Raw genomic sequence first — 21,859 nt, 5'->3', positions numbered from 1 at the left:
ATGGTACTACGCAGTTGTCGGTTTATTAAAGAGGACCTTTCATGGGTCCAGACATTATGAAATAACTAGCAGGATATGTAGGGCACTGTGTAGGGATCTAATATTGCTTACACGTTTATCTGGGCACCCCTCCGTTCGCCCGCTGTGCCCCCCTGCAGTTTTCCCGGCTGGTATGCTAATGAATAGCATCGGTACAGGGAGGAGGAGACTTCCCTGTTTCTCAAAGAGCGTCTCCTTCTCCCTGGCTGTACAACGGTGCAATCACAGCAGAGTGTCACAGCCAGGGAGAGAGAGAAAAAAAAAAAACTCCCCTTCTCCCTGGCTGTGACGCACTCTGCTGTGATTGGACAGCGCTACAGCCAGGGAGAAGGAGACGCAGGGAGAAACAGGGCAGTCTCCTCCTCCCTGTACCGATGCTATTCATTAGCATACCAGCCGGGAAAACTGCAGGGGGCACAGCGGGCGAACGGAGGGGTGCCCAGACAAACTAGTAAGCAATATTACATCCCTGCACTATGCCCTACATAGCATAGTTATTTCAGAATGTCTGGACCCATGAAAGGTCCTCTTTAAGTAATTGATAGGAAGAGAAATTGAGGAATAGCATTGACGCAGAGTTCTAATAAAAGTCCTATTTAAATATGCTTCAGACAAAAACAGACAATTATGAATGTAATGTTTCTAAACGGGATACCGTGCAAAATGGTCTTCTCGTCTGCAGGCTTATCATCCTCCTGCTTGCCTCTCTTCTGCCTCTTTGCGGTTATTTCATCAAGCTCCTTCTGCTGTTCCTGAAATAAATAAGACCGTATATGTGAGAAATTGATTTTAATACTTGCTTTTAAGACATACCTTCAAATTGCATGTAGTCTGAATAGTCACCTCAGACGGTTTGGCGACATCTTTCTCATCAATATATTTTGCCCATGGACCCAGGAAACCATCTATATCAGATGCATCATTTCCTTTCACTTTTCTCCGCTTTTCACTTTTTTTCTGACCAGTTTCAAACACCGTTAAACCTAAAGGAGCAACATAAACAATGCTGGGAGTAGGACAAGAAAATAGGCCTGGAACAACGCCGATGAGGATAGATGAAATACTGGTGCTTTCTGACAATGATTTTGAGAAACCTGCTAAGCAAACAAGGAGACAACATTTCACATGGCGATTTTTTTTATTTTACGATGGAGGTAAACTTATAAAAACCGAAGAGGTCAATAAATGTGTTGATAATGTGGAGTTGGTCAAACACAATGCTACAAGCTACATTCTTACCTTGATTCTTTTCAGCATCATCAACTGAGCCAATATATTTAGTGGATGTTTGCTGAACATCTACTGAAGGATCTAGGGCATAGCCTGGAACAGAAAAGGGTGACGTGTAAATTTTCAAGATAATTATGTAAAGATCAAAACTGTATTAATGTGTATTACATTCACTGAGAACACTGGAGTAACCTGCCAATATATAGTGATGAACACTTTTTCACTGAAAGTTTTCCCACAAATAACATTTATCACCTATCCACAGGATCAGGGATAAATGTAAGATCACTGTGACCCCAACCAATCTCTAGAATGTGGTCCCCACATCCTCCTCGCTGCACAGCATTTTCACACTACTCCATATATAATTTTGAGAGGTTTGTCATTACATTATATGGCACATTAACCACTTAAGGACCACAGGTTTATACCCCCCTAAAGACCAGGCCCTTTTTTACAAATCGGCACTCCACAACTTTAGCGGTTTATTGCTCGGTCATGCAACTTACCACTCAAATGAATTTTACCTCCTTTTCTTCTCACTAATAGAGCTTTCATTTGGTGGTATTTCATTGCTGCTGACATTTTTACTTTTTTTGTTATTAATCGAAATTTAACGATTTTTTTGCAAAAAAATGTCATTTTTCACTTTCAGTTGTATAATTTTGCAAAAAAAACGAGATCCATATATAAATTTTGCTCTAAATTTATTGTTCTACATGTTTTTGATAAAAAAAAAAATGTTTGGGTAAAAGTTATAGCGTTTACAAACTATGGTACAAAAATGTGAATTTCCGCTTTTTGAAGCAGCTCTGACTTTCTGAGCACCTGTCATGTTTCCTGAGGTTCTACAATGCCCAGACAGTTAAAACACCCCACAAATGACCCCATTTCGGAAAGTAGACACCCTAAGGTATTCGCTGATGGGCATAGTGAGTTCATAGAACTTTTTATTTTTTGTCACAAGTTAGCGGAAAATGATGATTTTTTTTTTTTTCTTACAAAGTCTCATATTCCACTAACTTCTGACAAAAAATAAAAGCTTTCATGAACTCACTATGCCCATCAGCGAATACCTTGGGATGTCTTCTTTCCAAAATGGGGTCACTTGTGGGGTAGTTATACTGCCCTGGCATTCTAGGGGCCCAAATGTGTGGTAAGGAGTTTGAAATCAAATTCTGTAAAAAATGGCTGGTGAAATCCAAAAGGTGCTCTTTGGAATGTGGGCCCCTTTGCCCACCTAGGCTGCAAAAAAGTGTCACACATGTGGTATCTCCGTATTCAGGAGGAGTTGGGGAATGTGTTTTGGGGTGTCATTTTACATATACCCATGCTGGGTGAGAGAAATATCTTGGCAAAAGACAACTTTGTATAAAAAAAAATGGTAAAAGTTGTCTTTTGCCAAGATATTTCTCTCACCCAGCATGGGTATATGTAAAATGACACCCCAAAACACATTCCCCAACTTCTCCTGAGTACGGCGATACCAGATGTGTGACACTTTTTTTGCAGCCTAGATGCGCAAAGGTGCCCAAATTCCTTTTAGGAGGGCATTTTTAGACATTTGGATACCAGGGCAGTATAAATACCCCACATGTGACCCCATTTTGGAAAGAAGACACCCCAAGGTATTCAATGAGGGGCATGGCGAGTTCATAGAATTTTTTTTTTTTGGCACAAGTTAGCGGAAATTGATATTTTTTATTTTTTTCTCACAAAGTCTCCCTTTCCGCTAACTTGGGACAAAAGTTTCAATCTTTCATGGACTCAATATGCCCCTCACGGAATACCTGGGGGTGTCTTCTTTCCGAAATGGGGTCACATGTGGGGTATTTATACTGCCCTGGCATTCTAGGGGCCCTAAAGCGTGAGAAGAAGTCTGGAATATAAATGTCTAAAAAATTTTACGCATTTGGATTCCGTGAGGGGGATGGTGAGTTCATGTGAGATTTAATTTTTTGACACAAGTTAGTGGAATATGAGACTTTGTAAGAAAAAAATAATAATTTCCGCTAACTTGGGCCAAAAAAATGTCTGAATGGAGCCTGACAGGGGGGTGATCAATGACAGGGGGGGTGATCAGGGAGTCTATATGGGGTGATCACCCCCCTGTCATTGATCACCCCCCTATAAGGCTCCATTCAGATGTCCGTATGTGTTTTGCGGATCCGATCCATGTATCCGTGGATCCGTAAAAATCATACGGACATCTGAATGCAGCCTGACAGGGGGGGTGATCAATGACAGGGGGGTAATCAATGACAGGGGGGTGATGAGGGAGTCTATATGGGGTGATCACCACAGTCATTGATCACGCCCCTGTAAGGCTCCATTCAGACGTCCGTATGCGTTTTGCGGATCCGATCCATCTATCAGTGGATCCGTAAAAATCATGCGGATGTCTGAATGGAGCTTTACAGCGGTGTGATCAATGACAGGGGGGTAATCAATGACAGGGGGGTGATCAGGGAGTCTATATGGGGTGATCAGGGGCTAATAAGGGGTTAATAAGTGACGGGGGGGGGGGGGGGGGTGTAGTGTAGTGGTGCCTGGTGCTACTTTACTGAGCTACCTGTGTCCTCTGGTGGTCGATCCAAACAAAGGGGACCACCAGAGGACCAGGTAGCAGGTATATTAGACGCTGTTATCAAAACAGCGTCTAATATACCTGTTAGGGGTTAAAAAAACCACATCTCCAGCCTGCCAGCGAACGATCGCCGCTGGCAGGCTGGAGATCAACTCTCTTACCTTCCGTGCCTGTGTGCGCGCGTTCACAGGAAATCTCGGATCACGCGAGATGACGCCTATTGGCGTTAGCGTAGCCTGGAGGAGCCGCCGCAATGACGCCTTTCGGCGTTAGCGTGGCGGCAAGCGGTTAAACGGTACCATTAAAAATACAATTTGTCCAAACCTGTCCCAGGGGAAAAAAAGCCCTCATACGGCTATATTGACTGAGAACTAAAAAGAAAATGTTCTTGAAAGGAGAAAATGCTGTATCTATAAGATATGCCATCAAAGCGGTTCCTAGAGATGGGCCCTCCACCAGAGCGGGGGCCCCAAAGCGAACACAGAGCAGGTCACGTGTGCACAGCCACCCTCTGTTCAGCACTATGGGAGTTTCAAAAGTAGCTGAGCACCAGCTTGGCTACTTCCAGCAGTTTCATAGTGGTGAATGATGAGGCGCACACTCCATTTCATGGCGATGGGACTTGCGAGCACAGTTGAGTGCACTCACTTGGCTATTTTCAGAACTCCCATAGTGATGAATGAAGAACACACAGCGCATGTGTAGTGTGCTTTATTTTTAGGTCTACATGCCCACTGTCACACAAACCTCAAATCAGGGACTTTAATATAATGAGCAAAATTATACAGCACAAACACGTACAGGATTTCATTTTAAGCCCTGTACAACTGATGATGGAATAAAGCAGCCCAGCTCCTTGCCAGCTGACGTTCTGTAAGGTCCATAACCCAGTCAATGCCCGGGCCCCTCATATACATTATACTTACCTGCTCCCCAGCACCTGTGTCGCTCCGGATCCCTGCGTGACTACTGTTGCATCTCCTCATTGCGCGGATCAAAACATATGGCAACAGAGGGGAGAAGCCAATAGCAGGCCATAACGGAGACAAGCCTCTATAGCAGTCAGGGAGGCTCGTCCCCATTGCGGCCTGCTATTGGCTGCAACCCCAAGCCCCCATCCTCCCCCGGATATTTTGATTGGCACAACATGGAGATGCAGTGGCGGCAGTGCAGGGATCCGGAGCAACGCGGGTACCAGGGAGCAGGTAAGTATAATGTATACGAGGGACCCGGCCATTAGGGGAGAATCTTTTAGATTTTGGATAACCATTGTGCCAGGATATTATCTTATCTTCTATCCATAACATAGGGGATGAGCATCTGGATCCATGGGGGTCTGACTTCTGGGACACATATGACCATGAGAACAGGGGTTCAACTCACTCACATCAAAACAGAGTTGAGCACTCTGTAATCTCCAGCAGTCCAATAGAGAAAGAATAGAGAGGGAGCGTATATGCTTGACTGGGCGTACCAACCATACAGTGCACAGGACTCCCTTCCTTTCTAGTAATCAATGGGGGTCCGATGAAAGGATAGGGAATAAGTTGATTTTGTGGCATTAACTATTTAAGGCTGTTTACATATGCATCACTGATTCCATCAGATTGGACAGAAACAGAATAATTTTTTACGTTAATATGACGACACAAAGTAAAACCCGATGGACCTCATTTAAGTCAACTGAGTCTGTCAGACAGTGTGTGAATGATCTGACAAACAAAAGCTACAATGCAAATGCGGAAGCATGCATACTGAACAGATAAATGACATGTTGAAGGTAAGCATTTTAGAAAGTTTGTTTCTCACCAAAATCCACAAAGGGTTTCTAAAATTCTCTTATCTCTTACCATATGTTGCAAATGTTCTTCTCTGCTGTTCAAACATGAAGTCATTTATGTGCGTCGGTTCTGCAAATCCTGAAAGCATGTTCCTTGGAGCAGCCATCTGCTGGCTTTTAAATGGATTGTTGGGTCCAAGCTGAAATTATATAACAAAATTCATTCTCTGCACACAAATTCCAATAAAACCTTTTACACCACAAACCTGTTGATAGTAAAACTTTCGGTCATTGCCCTGTAGCTCAGCACACAGAGTTTGAAAAGGAACAGTATTTTTAGGTCTACATGCCAACTGTCCACCTATATTTGAGACACACAAACCTGAACTCTGGGACTTTAATATAATGAGGCAAATAATACGGCACAAACACGTACAAGATTTAAGACCTTTCATCAGCCCAGTTCCTTTCCGGCTGACATTCTGTTAGGTCCATAATCCAGTCATCTTAATACTGTACCAAAAAAACGTAATTACACTTACCGGTAATTCTGTTTCCTTCAATCCACCATGATGGCTACACATGAGATTGACCCCTTGACCTCTGTAGGGGCAGGAACACACAGAGTTTAAAAGCCCCCACCCACTCTGAAATTACCCAAGTGGGTGCATGAAATAGATATAATATATAAATAATTATATATATTTTTTTACTTATTTTTTTCCTTCGAGTATTTCTTCATACTCTATATATGAACAATTAAAGGAGGGAATATACAAGCCGTCATGGTGGATTCAAGGAAACAGAATTACCAGTAAGTCTAATTACAGTTTTCCATTTAATCCACCATGACGGCTACACATGAGTACTAACAGATTAAACGGTAGGAGGGGGGGGGGGTTTACTGCTTGTAGGACTTTTGGGCCAAAAGTCAGATCTGTAGAAGAAGACATTTATACGATAATGCTTTATGAACGTATTTATACTTGACCAAGTAGCGGCCCTACAAATCTTGTCAAGATACACCAGCTTTTTCCGCCAAAGAAGAAGCCATTGCCCTGGTGGAATGGTCTCTAATGTTAGAAGGACTTGTAAGACCCATTAGAGAGTAACAGCAGGATATAGTGGTTTTTATCCAACGACCTATGGAAGCTTTGGAAACCAGCTAATGCCGGCTGCGCGAACAAGTGGATTAAGGAGAGTTAAATTATTTTTTATTTTTTTAAACCCCTCCAGCCTTATTGTACTATGCATTCTGTATTCAGAATGCTATTATTTTCCCTTATTACCATGGTATAAGGGGAAATAATACAATCTACACAACCTTGAACCCAAACCTGAACTTCTGTGAAGAAGTTCGGGTCTGGGTACCACATTCAGTTTTTTATCTCGCGCGTGCAAAACGCATTGCACCCGCGCGATAAAAACGGAACGCAATCGCCGTCAAAACTGACTGCAATTGGGTACCTTCTCGCGCGGGTTTGCCGCAACGCATCCGGACACGCTCATGTGAAAGAGGCCTTAGTGTACTTGGTCTAAGACCAAGATCTATCCCCCTCTGAAGAAAATCTAAGGCCCCTTTCACACGGGCGAGTATTCCGCACGGATGCGATGCGTGAGTTGAACGCATTGCACCCGCACTGAATCCTGACTCATTCATTTCTATGGGGCTGTGCACACGAACTTGTGCGTTGCGTGAAAATCGCAAGCATGTTCACGTAACGCAGGCCCCATAGAAATGAATGGGGTTGCGTGAAAATCGCAAGCATCCGCAAGCAAGTGCTAGGAGACAATCGGGTTGCTAGGAGACAATCGGGATTGTGACCCGATCATTATTATTTTCCCTTATAACATGGTTATAAGGGAAAATAATAGCATTCTGAATACAGAATGCATAGTAAAATAGCGCTGGAGGGGTTAATTTTTTTTTTAACTCACCTTAATCCACTTGATCGCACAGCCCGGCATCTCTTCTGTCTTCATCTTAGCTGTGTGCAGGAAAAGGACCTGTGGTGATGTCACTCCGGTCATCACATGATCCATCACCATGGTAAAAGATCATGTGACGGACCATGTGATGACCGGAGTGACGTCACCACAGGTCCTGTTCCTGCACACAGCTAAGATGAAGACAGAAGAGATGCCGGGCTGCGCGAGCAAGTGGATTAAGGCGAGTTAAATAATTTTTTTATTTTTTTTCAACCCCTCCAGCGCTATTTTACTATGCATTCTGTATTCAGAATGTATTATTTTCCCTCATAACATGGTTATAAGGGAAAATAATAGCAATCTACAGAACACGATCCCAATCCCAAACTTCTGTGAAGTCCGGGTTTGGGTACCAAACATGCGCGATTTTTCTCACACGAGTGCAAAACGCATTACAATGTTTTGCACTCGCACGGAAAAATCGCTCATGTTCCCGCAACGCACCCGCACCTTTTTCCGCAAAGCCCGTGTGAAAGAGGCCTAAGATTTTTTGGATACATGGGGATGACATATCCGGGAAAACTTTCCCCGACCAACTACAGTACCTTTTCCAGATTTTAAGGTAGATAGCTGAGGTAACCTTTTTCCTATTAGCCTTCAAAGTATTAATAAACTTTGTCCGAGATCCCCTTGCTTCTCAAGACCTCGCTCTCAGGATCCAGGCTGACAGCTTGGAGACTGGGATTCTGATGAAGAATTGGGTCCTGTGACAGAATGTCCCTTTGTAATGGTATTTTCAAAAGTTCCTTCAGAGCTAATTCCTTTAAGATGGAAAACCAGCTTCTTTTGGGCCAGTAGGGAGCTATTAATATTACCGTTACTGGGTCCGTTAGTATTTTCTGCAGGACTCGAGGGATTAGAGTCCATGGAGGAAAAGCTTATGCTAGGTCCCATGTCCATTTTAATGAAAAGGAGTCTACTGCCCACGGCTTTTCTCTAGGATTCAAAGAACAAAAGTTTCTTACTTCTGCATTGGTCTTTGAGGCGAACAGGTCTATTTGCGGCAAACCCCATTTTTCGGAAATCTTCTGAAAGATTCCGAGGTTTAATGACCATTCCCTCGAGTCTAATGTTCTTCTGCTCAGCTAATCTGCCTCTATGTTTTCTGATCCCTTGAGATGGATTGCTGTAATGGAAAAGACATCCTTTTCTGCCCAAAAAATATATTCTTTCCGCTAGCAGTCTCAAGCTCGGACATCTTGTGCCTCCTTGATGTTTTAAATAGGTGACGATCATGGTATTGTCCAAAAATATTTTTAGCTGTTTTTTTGCGTAACATGACTTGAGATACTTTTAGGGTTTCCCAGACCGCTCATAGCGCTCTGTAGTTTGAGGATCTGTTTCTTACTTCGTCTGACCACTTTCCCTGCCAGCTTGTTGAGGCCACTTTTGCTCCCCATCTGGAACCGCTTGCATCAGTCATAATCTGTATTTCTGGCACTGTTATGCCTCATTCACACATCAGTGTTCGGTCAGTGTTTTTCATCAGTGATTGTGAGCCAAAATCAGGATTGGAGCCTCCGCAGATATAAAGTATAAGGGAAAGATCTGCACCTGTTCTGTGTTTAGAGCCGCACCTGGTTTTGGCTCAAAATCACTGATGGAAATCACTGACCGAACACTGACTGTGTGAACGAAGCCTTAGCCAGGCTACTCCTTTTGATAGATTCGTCCTTTCATTCCACTAGTTTAAATCTAACTTTAAGGGATGCTTATTTTTTTGTCTAGGGAGGATTGCTTTTTGTCCCAAATGCTTAGAATCCAGGATTGTGCCATTTTGGTGTGAGCCTGACTCCATGCTACTGCTATAATGCATGATGTCATCAGTCCCAGGATGCTCATGGCTCCTCTGAGAGAGCACTGTTTCTGAGACTGGAAGTTCTTTATTTCCTCCCTGAAGGACTCCATCTTTTCCTGTGGGAGGGATGATTGCTGGGATACTGAATCTAGCATTACCTCTAAGAACTTCCTTTTTGATGACCTGATTAGGCAAGATTTTTTTTACATTTATCAACCAGCCCAATCCTGAGACTTTTTGTAGCATGTATACAGTCTGTCTGGTCGTTTCCAATTCTGAGTTCCCTACTATAAGGAAATCGTCTTAGGCTACTTTCACACTAGCATTCGGGGTTCCGCTTGTGAGTTCCGTTTGAAGGCTCTCACAAGCAGCCCCAAACGGATCCGTACAGCCCCAATGCATTCTGAGTGGATGCGGATCCGCTCAGAATGCCTCAGTCTGGCACCGTTTGACCTCCGTTCCGCTCAGCAGGCGGACACCCGAACGCAGCTTGCAGCGTTCGGGTGTCCGCCTGGCCGTGCGGAACCAAACGGATCCATCCAGACTTACAATGTAAGTCAATGGGGACTGATCCGTTTGAAGTTGATACAATATGGTGCAATTTCAAACGGATCCGTCCCCCATTGACTTTCAATGCAAAGTCTGGACGGATCCGCCTGACTAACTTTCACACTTAGAATTTTTTCTGAAAGATAATGCAGACGGATCCGTTCTGAACAGATCCCATCGTTTGCATTATAGGAGCGGATCCATCTGTGCAGACACCAGACAGATCCGCTCCGAACGCAAGTGTGAAAGTAGCCTTTAGTAAGGAATTTTTTTTAGCCCTTCTGGTCTGAGGGGAGATATCTCTATGACCAGTTTTGTGAAGACCCTTGGGGCTGCCGATATACCGAATGGTAGAGCGATGAATTGAGAATGAGATATTTTTGCCACTTTGCATGGATAGGAACGTGGTAGTAGGCATCTTTTAGGTCGACAGATGTCATATAGGCTCCCTTTTTGATTAGGGGGATGATTGACGAAATTGATTCTATTCTGAATTTCCTGAAAGTTATTGATTTGTTTAGACCCTTCAGGTTTAGAATAGTACGGAAAGAGCCGTCGGGTTTTTGGACTAGGAATAATTTTAAATAGAAGCCTTTTCCTATTTCCGATTCGGGTACTTCTATCACTACTCCCGATTTTTTTTAATCCAGAACCCCTTGCCAATTTTTTTTATAAAACGCTCTGACTGTGGGACGTGATTTGAAATCTTCTTGGAGGGGGTTGAGGAAAATTCTATCTTGTAACCATATTTCACGATGTCTAAAGCCCAGGGATTTTGGGTTACTGCTTCCCACTGGGTCAGAAATTTCCTTAACCTTCCTCCTACCCTGGCGTCATTGTTTTTAATTTTGTTTGTTCTGGGGATTAAGGAGAAAACCTACCCCTCTGTCCCGTTTCTGATAGCTCCAACGTCCCGTTTTTCCCTTTACCCTGTAGGATTTGGGCTGTGAACTAAAAAGGGACAAAAATGTTTATTTTTATTCTCCTCTGGGAACCCCTTTTTCTTGCCGGCCGCTTTCTCTAAGATTGCATCTAGTACAGGGCTAAATACGTATTTCTCCTGAAAATTCAATTAAGCACAATTTTGCTTTGGAGGTCCTGTCACCTCCCCAGGATTTCATCCATAGCGCTCTTTGGCCAGATTTGAGAGCCGCATCTTTAGCCGCGAATCTGACCAATTCTGCGAAAGCATCCGCCAGAAAAGCTGTGGCAGACCTAAGAAGTGGGATGGAGTTTAAGATTTCCTCTCTAGGAGTTTTGTTTTTTATATGGTTTCCTAATTCGTTGAGCCAAAAATTCATGGCCCTAGCCACAGAAGTTGCCGCTATGTTGGTCTTCACCCCAAACATGGAGGCCTCCCAGCATTTCCTCAAAATGGCATCTGCCTTCTGCTCTGAACAGACATGCTGTAGCTTCTCCAGGAGCAGGAATCAGTGGAGAGAGAAGTGGACCGAATCGCCTGCTTTTCTACTCCAAGAGCGGCGTCTTACGTGACAAGCGTGTCCCTGCTCCCTGGCTCCACTCCCTCCGGAAACGCCGGGAACAGAGCGCCGACTGCGGCTCACGCCTTTGATCGGCGTGCAGTGTCCAGCTCTTTTCCTCTGGTATGCTTTCTCACTAAAGGGAAGGAAGACCATGCGGCAAGGAGTGAGAACAGGCCCCCACTCACAGGGACGAGAATCAACTCCTGTATTTTTCTCTGCCCAGATTTAGCCGCCGCAGGAGGGCAGAGGGGAAGGAATGGAAGAAAGACAACCCCCACTCCTTAAAAGAGAAAGGTACCTGAATAAAATAAAAACTCTTCACCTCCCACACGAGAGGTCTCTCTGTGAGGTGCCCCAAAGGGACAGGAAACGCTGATGGGTGAGAATGGGTGGGGGCTTTTAAACTTTGTGTGTTCCTGCCCCTACAGAGGTCAAGGGGTCAATCTCATGTGTAGCCGTCATGGTGGATGAAATGGAAAATGACATTTTTTTTAAAGGGTTCATCTGTGTAGAAGTGATGGGGCTTCACCAGGGATTCAGGCATCCAGAGTTTAAAATAACTCTTCAATCTTTGACATGTTCACATAAGCAAATGACAAGTATTTAAGTAGAAAAATATCATCCCAATTAGGGATGAGCGAGACTTCGTGAAGCAATAACTTTGGCTCATCGGAGCCAATACATTCTAACACTGTGTGCGGAAAAGTCTTCTAAAAATGTTCTCTTTCCACTGAAATTTTAAAATACATCGTTGATCAAAAAAACAAACAAAAGGTATTCAAGGAATTACCAAACGAAATAGCCAATCTTCTTTCAAATTTATTTATTGAAAGTAGAAGAAAGGTCAATACAGTCCTAGAAGGAAAATAGTCAATGACAATCGAATTTACAGTCGAGTTACATAATTAGAACAGAATTGTTAGCTAATACAAATGAGTAGCTGACTATAGCATCCGTCATCAGCATCACAGTATATAATTATACGGGAATGTACCGATAAAAATGAAAATAAGGAACATACAGAAAACATGTACAGAAAGAGAGGAAGGGGGGGGGGGGGGGGGGGGGGGAAGGTTGGGAGGGGAAGGAGAGGGAGGAAGGGTTGCAGAAAATTCCAACCATTGGGTTTATCAGTTTCTCCTGAGAAAGCTAAAGACGCAGATGTGTTAACGTCTATATATGAGGCATAAAGTTAGCATGTAATTGGGGTATGTATATGAATATGCAGTCTTAACCCCTTAAAGGGACACTGACAGGCCAAATCAGCATATATAGTTAGATATAATCACATTACAGGTCTTATAGAGTCTTTTAAAAGCATATAACTATCCCCCCTGTCCACCTTATAAAGAGCGAAATATAAAGTTTTATAACCTGCTTCTGCGGTCAGCAATCTGCCCAAGGGGCGGCGTTTCATGTGAAAATGAGCCCAGCCAGCCTTCCCAACCGCCGTTTGTAGCCCCGCCCAGCTCATCATTATTCACTTCGCTGGGCGGGGCTAGAACTCTCCCTAGTCCCGATCCTGCGCCTGCGCAATTCAATCCTCCGGGCATCGTTCATGTCAGTGTCCCTTTAAGGACTCGGCCCTATTTCACCTTCTGGACTTGGCCATTTTTTGCAAATCTGACCAGTGTCACTTTAAGTGCTGATAACTTTAAAACGCTTTGACTTATCCAGGCCATTCTGAGATAGTTTTTTCGTCACATATTGTACTTCATGACACTGGTAAAATGAAGTAAAAAAATATATATTTTTATTTATAAAAAAAAATACCAAATTTACCCAAAAATTTAAAAAAATGGCAAATTTCAAAGATTCAATTTCTCTACTTCTATAATACATAGTAATACCTCCAAAAATAGTTATTACTTTACATTCCCCATATGTCTACTTCATGTTTGGATCATTTTGGGAATGATATTTTATTTTTTGGGGATGTTACAAGGCTTAGAAGTTTAGAAGCAAATCTTGAAATTTTTCAGATATTTTTTTAAAAACTATTTTTAGGGACCAGTTCAGGTCTAAAGTCACTTTGCGAGGCTTACATAATAGAAACTACCCAAAAATGACCGCATTCTATAAACTACACCCCTCAAGGTATTCAAAACTGATTTTACAAACTTTGTTAACCCTTTAGGTGTTCCACAATAATTAATGGAATATAGAGATACAATTTCAAAATTTCACTTTGGCAGATTTTCCATTTTAATTTTTTTTTTTACTTTTACAAAGCAAGGGTTAACAGCCAAACAAAACTCAATATTTATGGCCATGATTCTGTAGTTTACAGAAACACCCCATATGTGGTCGTAAACAGCTGTACGGGCACACGGCAGGGCGCAGAAGGAAAGGAATGCCATACGGTTTTTTTGAAGGCAGATTTTGCTGGACTGTTTTTTTTGACACCATGTCCCATTTGAAGCCCCCCTGATGCACCCCTAGAGTAGAAACTCCAAAAAAGTGGCCCCATTTTAGAAACAACGGGATAGGGTGGCGGTATTGTTGGTACTAGTTTAGGGTACATATGATTTTTGGTTGCTCTATATTACACTTTTTGTGAGGCAAGATAACAAGAAATAGCTGTTTGGCACCGTTTTTATTTTTTGTTATTTACAACATTCATCTGACAGGTTAGATCATGTGATATTTTTATAGAGCAGGTTGTCACAGATGCGGTGATACCTAATATGTATACTTTTTTTTTTTTATTTATGTAAGTTTTACACAATGATTTCATTTTTGAATCAAAAATAAATAAATCATGTTTTAGTGTCTCCATAGTCTGAGAGCCATAATTTTTTCAGTTATTGGGCGATTACCTTGGGTAGGGTATGATTTTTGCGGGATGAGATGATGGTTTTATTGGCACTATTTTGGGGTGCGTGTGACTTTTTGATCGCTTGCTATTACACTTTTTGTGATGTAAGGTGAAAAAAAATGGGTTTGTTTAGCACCGTTTTTATTTTACATTTTTTACAGTGTTCATCTGAGGGGTTAGGTCATGTGATATTTTTATAGAGCCGGTCGATATGGACGCGGCGATACCTAATATGTATACTTTTTTTTTTTATGCAAGTTTTACACAATAACAGCTTTTTTTTTAAAAAACAAAAAAAATGATGTTTTAGTGTCTCCATATTCTGAGCCGTAGTTTTTTTTTTTTTTTTGGGCGATTGTCTCAGGTAGGAGCTAATTTTTTGCGGGATGAGGTGACGGTTAGATTGGTACTATTTTGGTGGGAAAACGCCTTTTTGATTGCTTGCTGTTGTACTTTTTGTGATGTAAGGTGACAAAAAAAAATGGTTTATTTAGCACAGTTTTTATTTTTTACGGTGTTCCTCTGAGGGGTTAGGTCATGTGATATGTTTATAAAGCCGGTCAATACGGACGCGGCGATACCCAATATGTACAGGGTGGGCCATTTATATGGATACACCTTAATAAAATGGGAATGGTTGGTGATATTAACTTCTTGTTTGTGGCACATTAGTATATGTGAGGGGGGAAACTTTTCAAGATGGGTGGTGACCATGGCGGCCATTTTGAAGTCGGATATTTTGAATCCAACTTTTGTTTTTTCAATAGGAAGAGGGTCATGTGACACATCAAACTTATTGGGAATTTCACAAGAAAAACAATGGTGTGCTTGGTTTAAAACGTAACTTTATTCTTTCATGAGTTATTTACAAGTTTCTCTTTGTTTACAGCCATTGACATGTCGCTGAGGTTAACACGTGAGGAGCGGATAGAAATTGTGTTGATGTCTGGTGAACGCAGTAATCGGGTCATTGCAGCAGATTTAAATGCAAGACACCCTACGAGACCACCCATATCCCATGCTACAGTTAGCAAACTGCTTGCTAAGTTTCGGGAAACTGGTTTAGTGTTGGATTTGCCAAAATGTGGACGCATGAAATCTGTCTCTAATGAAGAAACATCAGTGGCTGTCCTAGCTTCATTCAGCAAGAGCCCACAGCGTAGCACTCGCCACATGTCACTGGAGAGTGGCATTAGTCGAACATCCCTTCGGCGGATATTAGGTACTCACAAATGGCACCCTTACAAACTCCAGCTACTGCAGCATCTCAACGAGGATGACCCAGATCGGCACACTGAATTTGCAGAAAGGGCAAAACAAAAATTGGAACAGGACTCAGTTTACGCAGAAGATTTTGTTCAGTGATGAGGCAAACTTTTATGTGAATGGTGAAGTTAAACAAAACCACCGCTATTGGTCTGACACCAACCCACATTAGATAGATCCCTCCAAGACTGTTGGAACAAAAAAATTGATGGTATGGTGTGGTATATGGGGTACAAAGATAGTGGGGTCATTCTTCATCAATGGAAACCTCAAGGCCACTGGATATGCGAAATTGCTACATGATGATGTGTTTCCCTCTTTATGCACTGAAGCTGGCACGTTCCCTGAGTTTTTCCAGCAAGATGGTGCACCACCACATTATGGGTGTCAGGTCCGAGCATTCCTAGATGAACAGTTTCCTGAAAAGTGGATTGGTCGTCGTGGGCCAGTTGAATGGCCCCCAAGGTCTCCCGATCTGACCCCCTTAGACTTTTATCTTTGGGGTCATCTGAAGGCAATTGTCTATGCTGTGAAGATACGAGATGTGCAGCACCTAAAACTACGGATACTGGAAGCCTGTGCTAGCATTTCTCCTGCAGTGTTGCTATCAGTGTGTGAAGAGTGGGAGAAGAGGGTTGCATTGACAAGAGTGGTCAGAAACTTGTAAATAACTCATGAAAGAATAAAGTTACGTTAAAACCAAGCACACCATTGTTTTTCTTGTGAAATTCCCAATAAGTTTGATGTTTCACATGACCCTCTTCCTATTGAAAAAACAAAAGTTGGATTCAAAATGGCCGACTTCAAAATGGCCGCCATGGTCACCATCCATCTTGAAAAGTTTCCCCCCGAACATATACTAATGTGCCACAAACAGGAAGTTAATATCACCAACCATTCCCATTTTATTAAGGTGTATCCATATAAATGGCCCACCCTGTATACTTTTGTTTTCCCCCTATTTTTTACCAATTTTTTTTTTACTTTATTTGGGGAAAATGACGTTTTTGTTTATTTTTACTTGAAACTTAAATTTTGGGGGGGGGGGGAAACTATTTTTTCAACTTTTTTTTTCACTTTTTTTGTCCCACTTTGGGACTTGAACTTTTGGGTGTTTAATCCTTTACAATGCATTCCAATACTTCTGTATTGGAATGCATTGGCTGTATGAGTAATACTGTGTGTATTACTCATACAACTTCCGGCCTGTGAGATCCAGGGGGCTGGATCTCACAGGCTCATCACCGGAAGGCAGCGCAGATGCCTCAGGAAGGCATCGCACTGCCTTCCATGCCATCGGGTACCCCCCACAGCCCCACGGGGACCCGATGGCACCACCGCCGCACCAGGTAAAAGCCGCAAACCGCAGGGACCCCCCCCCCGCGCATTTAGCCAAGGTGCCTGCTCAATGATTTGAGCAGGCACCTTGTTCCGATCACCGCCCGCCGGGCGGCAGTGATCGGAACAGCACATGATGTACCGGTACGTCATGGGTCCTTAAAGAGGACCATTCACTAGTTTAAAAACTAACTATATCAGTGGGCCGAGCGGCGCCCAGGGGTCCCCCTTCACTTACTAGTATGTCTGGGTGCCGCTCCGTTCGCCCGGTATAGGCTCCGGTGTCTGCAGCTCCCTCTTTTGTACTGGGTGGAGTTTTTGTATTAGGACTGTCCCTTGCTGTAGCGCACAGCTCATAGCCATACTAGTAAGTGCAGGGGGACCCCTGGGCGCCGCTCTGCCCACTGATATAGTTAGTTTTTAAACTAGTGAAAGGTCCTCTTTAAGGACTCGGGAACCATGCCGTACCGATACGTCAGGGGTCCCTAAGGGGTTAAGCTTGAGAACTCTGGTTCCTATATTTCCTCCAGGGATCCCAGAACTTTACAAATCCCTGATATTTTCGTAGTTCCCAGCTCACTAATTCCTCGAGTCTGTAGACTTGGTCAACCTCATCAATCCACATCTCCAGTGTCGGGGATTCAGTGTCCAGCCATTTGAGAGGGATAAGCAGCCTAGCTGCCTGTATTAGTTGTGTCACGAGATCCCTTTTGCTCGGGCACCATGTATCATTGCGGAGCCACAGCAAAACGGATTCCGGAGACAGCAATATACGTCTACCAGTGATCCGGTTAGTCTCTAGAGCTACCTTACGCCAGAATTCGACAAGTCTAGGACAAAACCAGAAAATATGACTCATTGTGCCTGGACTTTCCCCAAAGCGCCAGCAAGCTCCTGACTCATTCAGTCCTACTGTGTATAATTGTTGCGGGGTTTTGTACCAGAACCTTGTATTAATGTTGTGTCAGAACCTTGTAGGAATGTTCTTGTATTCTGACACACTGTGAAAAGCCATACGAAGTAGCCAATCTTCAAACTAAAATATCAACTTGGTAAAAACGTACTTTCCCGACTACCTGCTCTCCAATCGCGCATCTGTGTGCATGTTAGGCTACTTTCCCACTAGCGTTTCGTGCGGATCTGTCATGGATCTGCACAGACGGATTCGTTAAGAACGAATCTGTTTGCATTATCTTTAACATAGCCAAAATGGATCAGTCTTGAACGCCATTGAAAGTCAATGACAGACGGATTCGTTTTCTATTGTGGCAGAGAAAACGGATTGGCTCAGTTTCGTCAGCAAGCAGCGTTTTGGTGTCTGCCTCCAAAGCGGAATGGAGACGGAACGGAGGCAAACTGAAGCATTCTGAACGGATCCATTTCCATTCAGAATGCATTAGGGCAAAACTGATCAGTTTTTGACCGCTTGTGAGAGCCCTGAACGGATCTCACAAACGGAAAGTCAAAACGCCAGTGTGAAAGTAGCCTTATTTCAATAGGGAGAGTGTGATGCTTCCTGGAACCCAGCATGTCAGATACCTTCTTTCTCCTGACATCTACTACTGATGGACAGGTTGGAAGAGCCCCAGACAAGTGAGATAGTAGGAGCATGCAGCAAAAGAGAACATTATCCTATGTGTATGGTCAGCATATCCTATGGGAAAGGGAAGGGGGGGGGGGGGTTAAGTCTGGAAACTGGAAACCTGTGAACCTAATACCCAATGCGCAACATTTTTTAGGAATGCAAAAATACATTCATAATATATAGAGTCAGTCTGATACTGAAAGCGAATATCTGAATAGATTTTAACAGGAGACAAGTCATAAACTTACCTCAGGTGCGAACAACGTTTCATAAGTAGGGTTGAACTGCACTTCTTTAACAGAGGGGTCGAGATGAATGCCAACATCAACATTTTCCTGGAGAAGAAGTAGAATTGTGTTAGTTATTGTACAAAGAAATCATACAGCAATGAGCAGGACAGAATAAAGTCTCTATAAAAAGGTAAAAACCTGGTCAAGCAGTTTTAGACTTTTCATAGATATTACATATTTCCACACCGAAATTCCACAAAAAAGTATAGCACAATGTAAGCATCCCATTCACTCACAGCCTAAACAATCCACAGCGGATTCCATGCAGACTTTTGAGTTCCAAATACAAAGCATGCTCCATCCGTAACACATTCAGATTCTAACTGTGGATTTAGGCCATGTATACAAGGCTATGTTTACAAAGGCCAGATACGCTGCGATTTGCTCCTTCTGCATTGTAGCTGCTCATTTTGACAACATCAACCTGCAGATTATGAATCCAACTCTGGGCTCAGGATAAGTACAAGATTTAGAGGGCACCTGTCCAAGATATGTACTGATAAAACTGGGTGAGCTGTTACATGTGCACTTGGCAGCTGAAGGCGTCCGATGTTCATATGTGCCCACTTTGCTGAGAAATATGATGTTTTAATATATGCAAATGAGCCCCTAGGAGCAACAGGGGCGTTACCATTACACCTAGAGGATCTGCTCTCTCTTCAACTGCCGCGCCCTCTCCACTGTGATTGACAGGTCTAGGTGTGATGATGTTTTCACCGACTGGCCCTGTCAAAGAGGAGAGGACGCAACACAACGAGCCTAAAAGTGAGTTCATAAAAAGCTAACTCTATCGGCTGTCTAAGAGCAAAAGCGGAGCTGAAAACAGCTGAGAGGGCATAACATGCGTGTGAGCCTGCCCCTTCAGTTTGGAAATGGATGGTGGTCTAAGCACCATCTTCACCACTTAAAAAATCTAACGTTTGAAATTTTCAGGAACAATGCTGATCATTGAGCAAAAGCCAGGAACCCGTGGAAGTAGTGGAATACTGTTCTGCTCCATTTTGAGAGAGAGAGTTAAAAACTTCCGCAAAAATACATGTGTGAATTCAGTTTTTCTGCTGCCTGCATGAGAATGAATGGCATGCCATTTTCTCAGTCAAATATTATAATGGAATCATTTAGAACCTATAGAAAAACAATGCGGGTAAAAGCTTAATATAGAATGCTTCACGAGCATCAAGTTGGGCCTACTCAGATTTGAAGCATGTGAACCCGGACTGGTTAGCCAAAGCGCACATGAAAAAGAGAGCTAAAGAGCTGAAATTGAGAAGTCTTCATTTTGGATGATAATGACTAATTGAGAGCGCATAATTACCACTGAAGAAAACAAGCACTTCAGTGCAGTGTACTGTTAGAACAATGATTCCAAGATGAAAAAAGTGAATATGCACAGCATTTAATTACATTAGACGAGAACATGTATTTATTGTATTAGCCAGCTGAAAACCACTTCCCAAATATACCGTACATTATCAGCAGAGGGAGGAATCCCCAAATATAAGCTACCTGCTGCTTATAAAGCATGGGGCCAATGATGACCGTACAAAGGCTCGCATAACTCGTCACATCAGAGGACAAGGCACATAACAGGATGGCCATATGTCACAGCATCTATGAACTTTCCCTTTTACACTCAGTGGGCACTATATAGTACTGAGCAGTGGGATCCTTTGCCCACAAAACAGCCTTTCTGGCATGGATAAACACAGCTTAGGGTATGCCCACATTTAGTGGTAGAGGTAACAAGATTTATTAATAAGCAACTGGACTTCTGTTTGGGGCTAAACTGATCCGTTTTGGGCCGCTTCCGAGAGCCCTGAAACAGATCTCACAAGCGGACCCAGAAACGCCAGTGTGAAAGTAGCCTAAGTTGTACTTTCTAATGGCACCATTTAAAAGGGGTTTTCCAGGCTTTAAATATTGATTACCTATACTCAAGCTATATACAGAAGAACAGCCTTCCCTGCTTTGCACTTTTACTGGAAATCTTGACTTTTTTTCCTTCTATTCTCAGTTTTAAAGGGGTTCCACTGGAATTAATGAAAATACCTAAATATTACTTTATTATAACTATATTCCCAAATATTTTTCATTAGTTAGGGTACTTTCACACTTGCATTAGAAGAATCCGGCAGGCAGTTCCGCTGCCGGAACTGGAAATCCATATGCAAACGGATATCATTTGTTTCCAGATCGGTCTGACAAATGCATTAAAATTCCGGATCCATCTCTCCAGTGTCATCCAGAAAAACGGATTCAGTATTTATGTTTTTCCCAATTTTAAAAGGTCTGCGCATGCACAGACCGTAAGACCGGATCCATCAATGCGGCAATTTCCTAAACTCTTGGTACTGGATCCGGCAAGTGTTCTGGAATTTCGGCCGGAGAAAAAAAAACGCAGCATGCTGCGGTATTTTCTACTAGGGATCGACCGATTATCGGTTTTACCGATATTATCGGCCGATATTCAGTATTTTGAACGTTATCGGCATCGGCATCTATTTTGCTGATATTCTGATAACGTATCGGGAACACAGAACGCGCTGCTCTCAGTGTTCCCTCAGCAGCACAGGGGAGAAGGAAGCAGTGTCTCCCTCCCCCTGTGATGCTGCTGCCTCTGCCGCCAATTAGAGGAGAGAGGACAAAAGAAGGGGAGGGGCTGTGGCCACCGCTCCACCAATGAATTTAAGTCTTTCATCAATTCATATACAGGAGGCGGGAGCTGGCTGCAGAATCACATAGCCGGCTCCCGACCTCTATGAGCGGTAGCTGCGATAGTTAACCCCTTAGGTGCCACGGATCGCAGCTACCGCTCATAGAGGTCGGGAGCCGGCTATGTGATTCTGCAGCCAGCTCCCGCCTCCTGTATATGAATTAATGAAAGACTTAAATTCATTGGTGGAGCGGTGGCCACAGCCCCTCCCCTTCTTTTGTCCTCTCTCCTCTAATTGCAGTGCCCCCCCCCCCCAGTATTAATCATTGGTCCCCTCTCTCCTGCTCCTCCAATCGGAGCCCCAGCAGTGTAAGCCTGGGGCTCCGATCGGTTACCATGGCAGCCAGGACGCTACTGAAGCCCTGGCTGCCATGGTAAGCTCCATGCTGCTGT

The 21,859-nt window shown here is 43.2% G+C and overlaps 1 protein-coding gene across 2 annotated transcripts in view; it reads right to left on the bottom strand.

Moving 5' to 3' along the window:
- CDC40 (cell division cycle 40) overlaps positions 1 to 21,859 on the bottom strand; it is a 65,217-nt gene that overhangs the window by 28,442 nt on the left and 14,916 nt on the right. The window contains exons 2-7 of one of the 2 annotated variants that reach the window (XM_040428870.1): positions 18,712 to 18,798; positions 6,179 to 6,239; positions 5,707 to 5,836; positions 1,279 to 1,362; positions 883 to 1,022; positions 695 to 791 (exon numbers count right to left, since the gene is read on the bottom strand). In XM_040428870.1, the coding sequence (XP_040284804.1) occupies positions 695 to 791; positions 883 to 1,022; positions 1,279 to 1,362; positions 5,707 to 5,836; positions 6,179 to 6,239; positions 18,712 to 18,794 (595 nt within the window). In that variant the 5' untranslated portion in view covers positions 18,795 to 18,798. The remainder of the gene's footprint in view (positions 1 to 694; positions 792 to 882; positions 1,023 to 1,278; positions 1,363 to 5,706; positions 5,837 to 6,178; positions 6,240 to 18,711; positions 18,799 to 21,859) is intronic. The other variant, XM_040428869.1, reaches the window with a different exon arrangement.

The sequence above is a fragment of the Bufo bufo genome, chromosome 4 (genome assembly GCF_905171765.1).
Source record: "Bufo bufo chromosome 4, aBufBuf1.1, whole genome shotgun sequence".
In the NCBI taxonomy this organism is placed as follows: Eukaryota; Metazoa; Chordata; class Amphibia; order Anura; family Bufonidae; genus Bufo; species Bufo bufo.
Note: the sequence above shows the minus strand (reverse complement) of the source record. Positions and strands in the feature narration are given on the sequence as shown.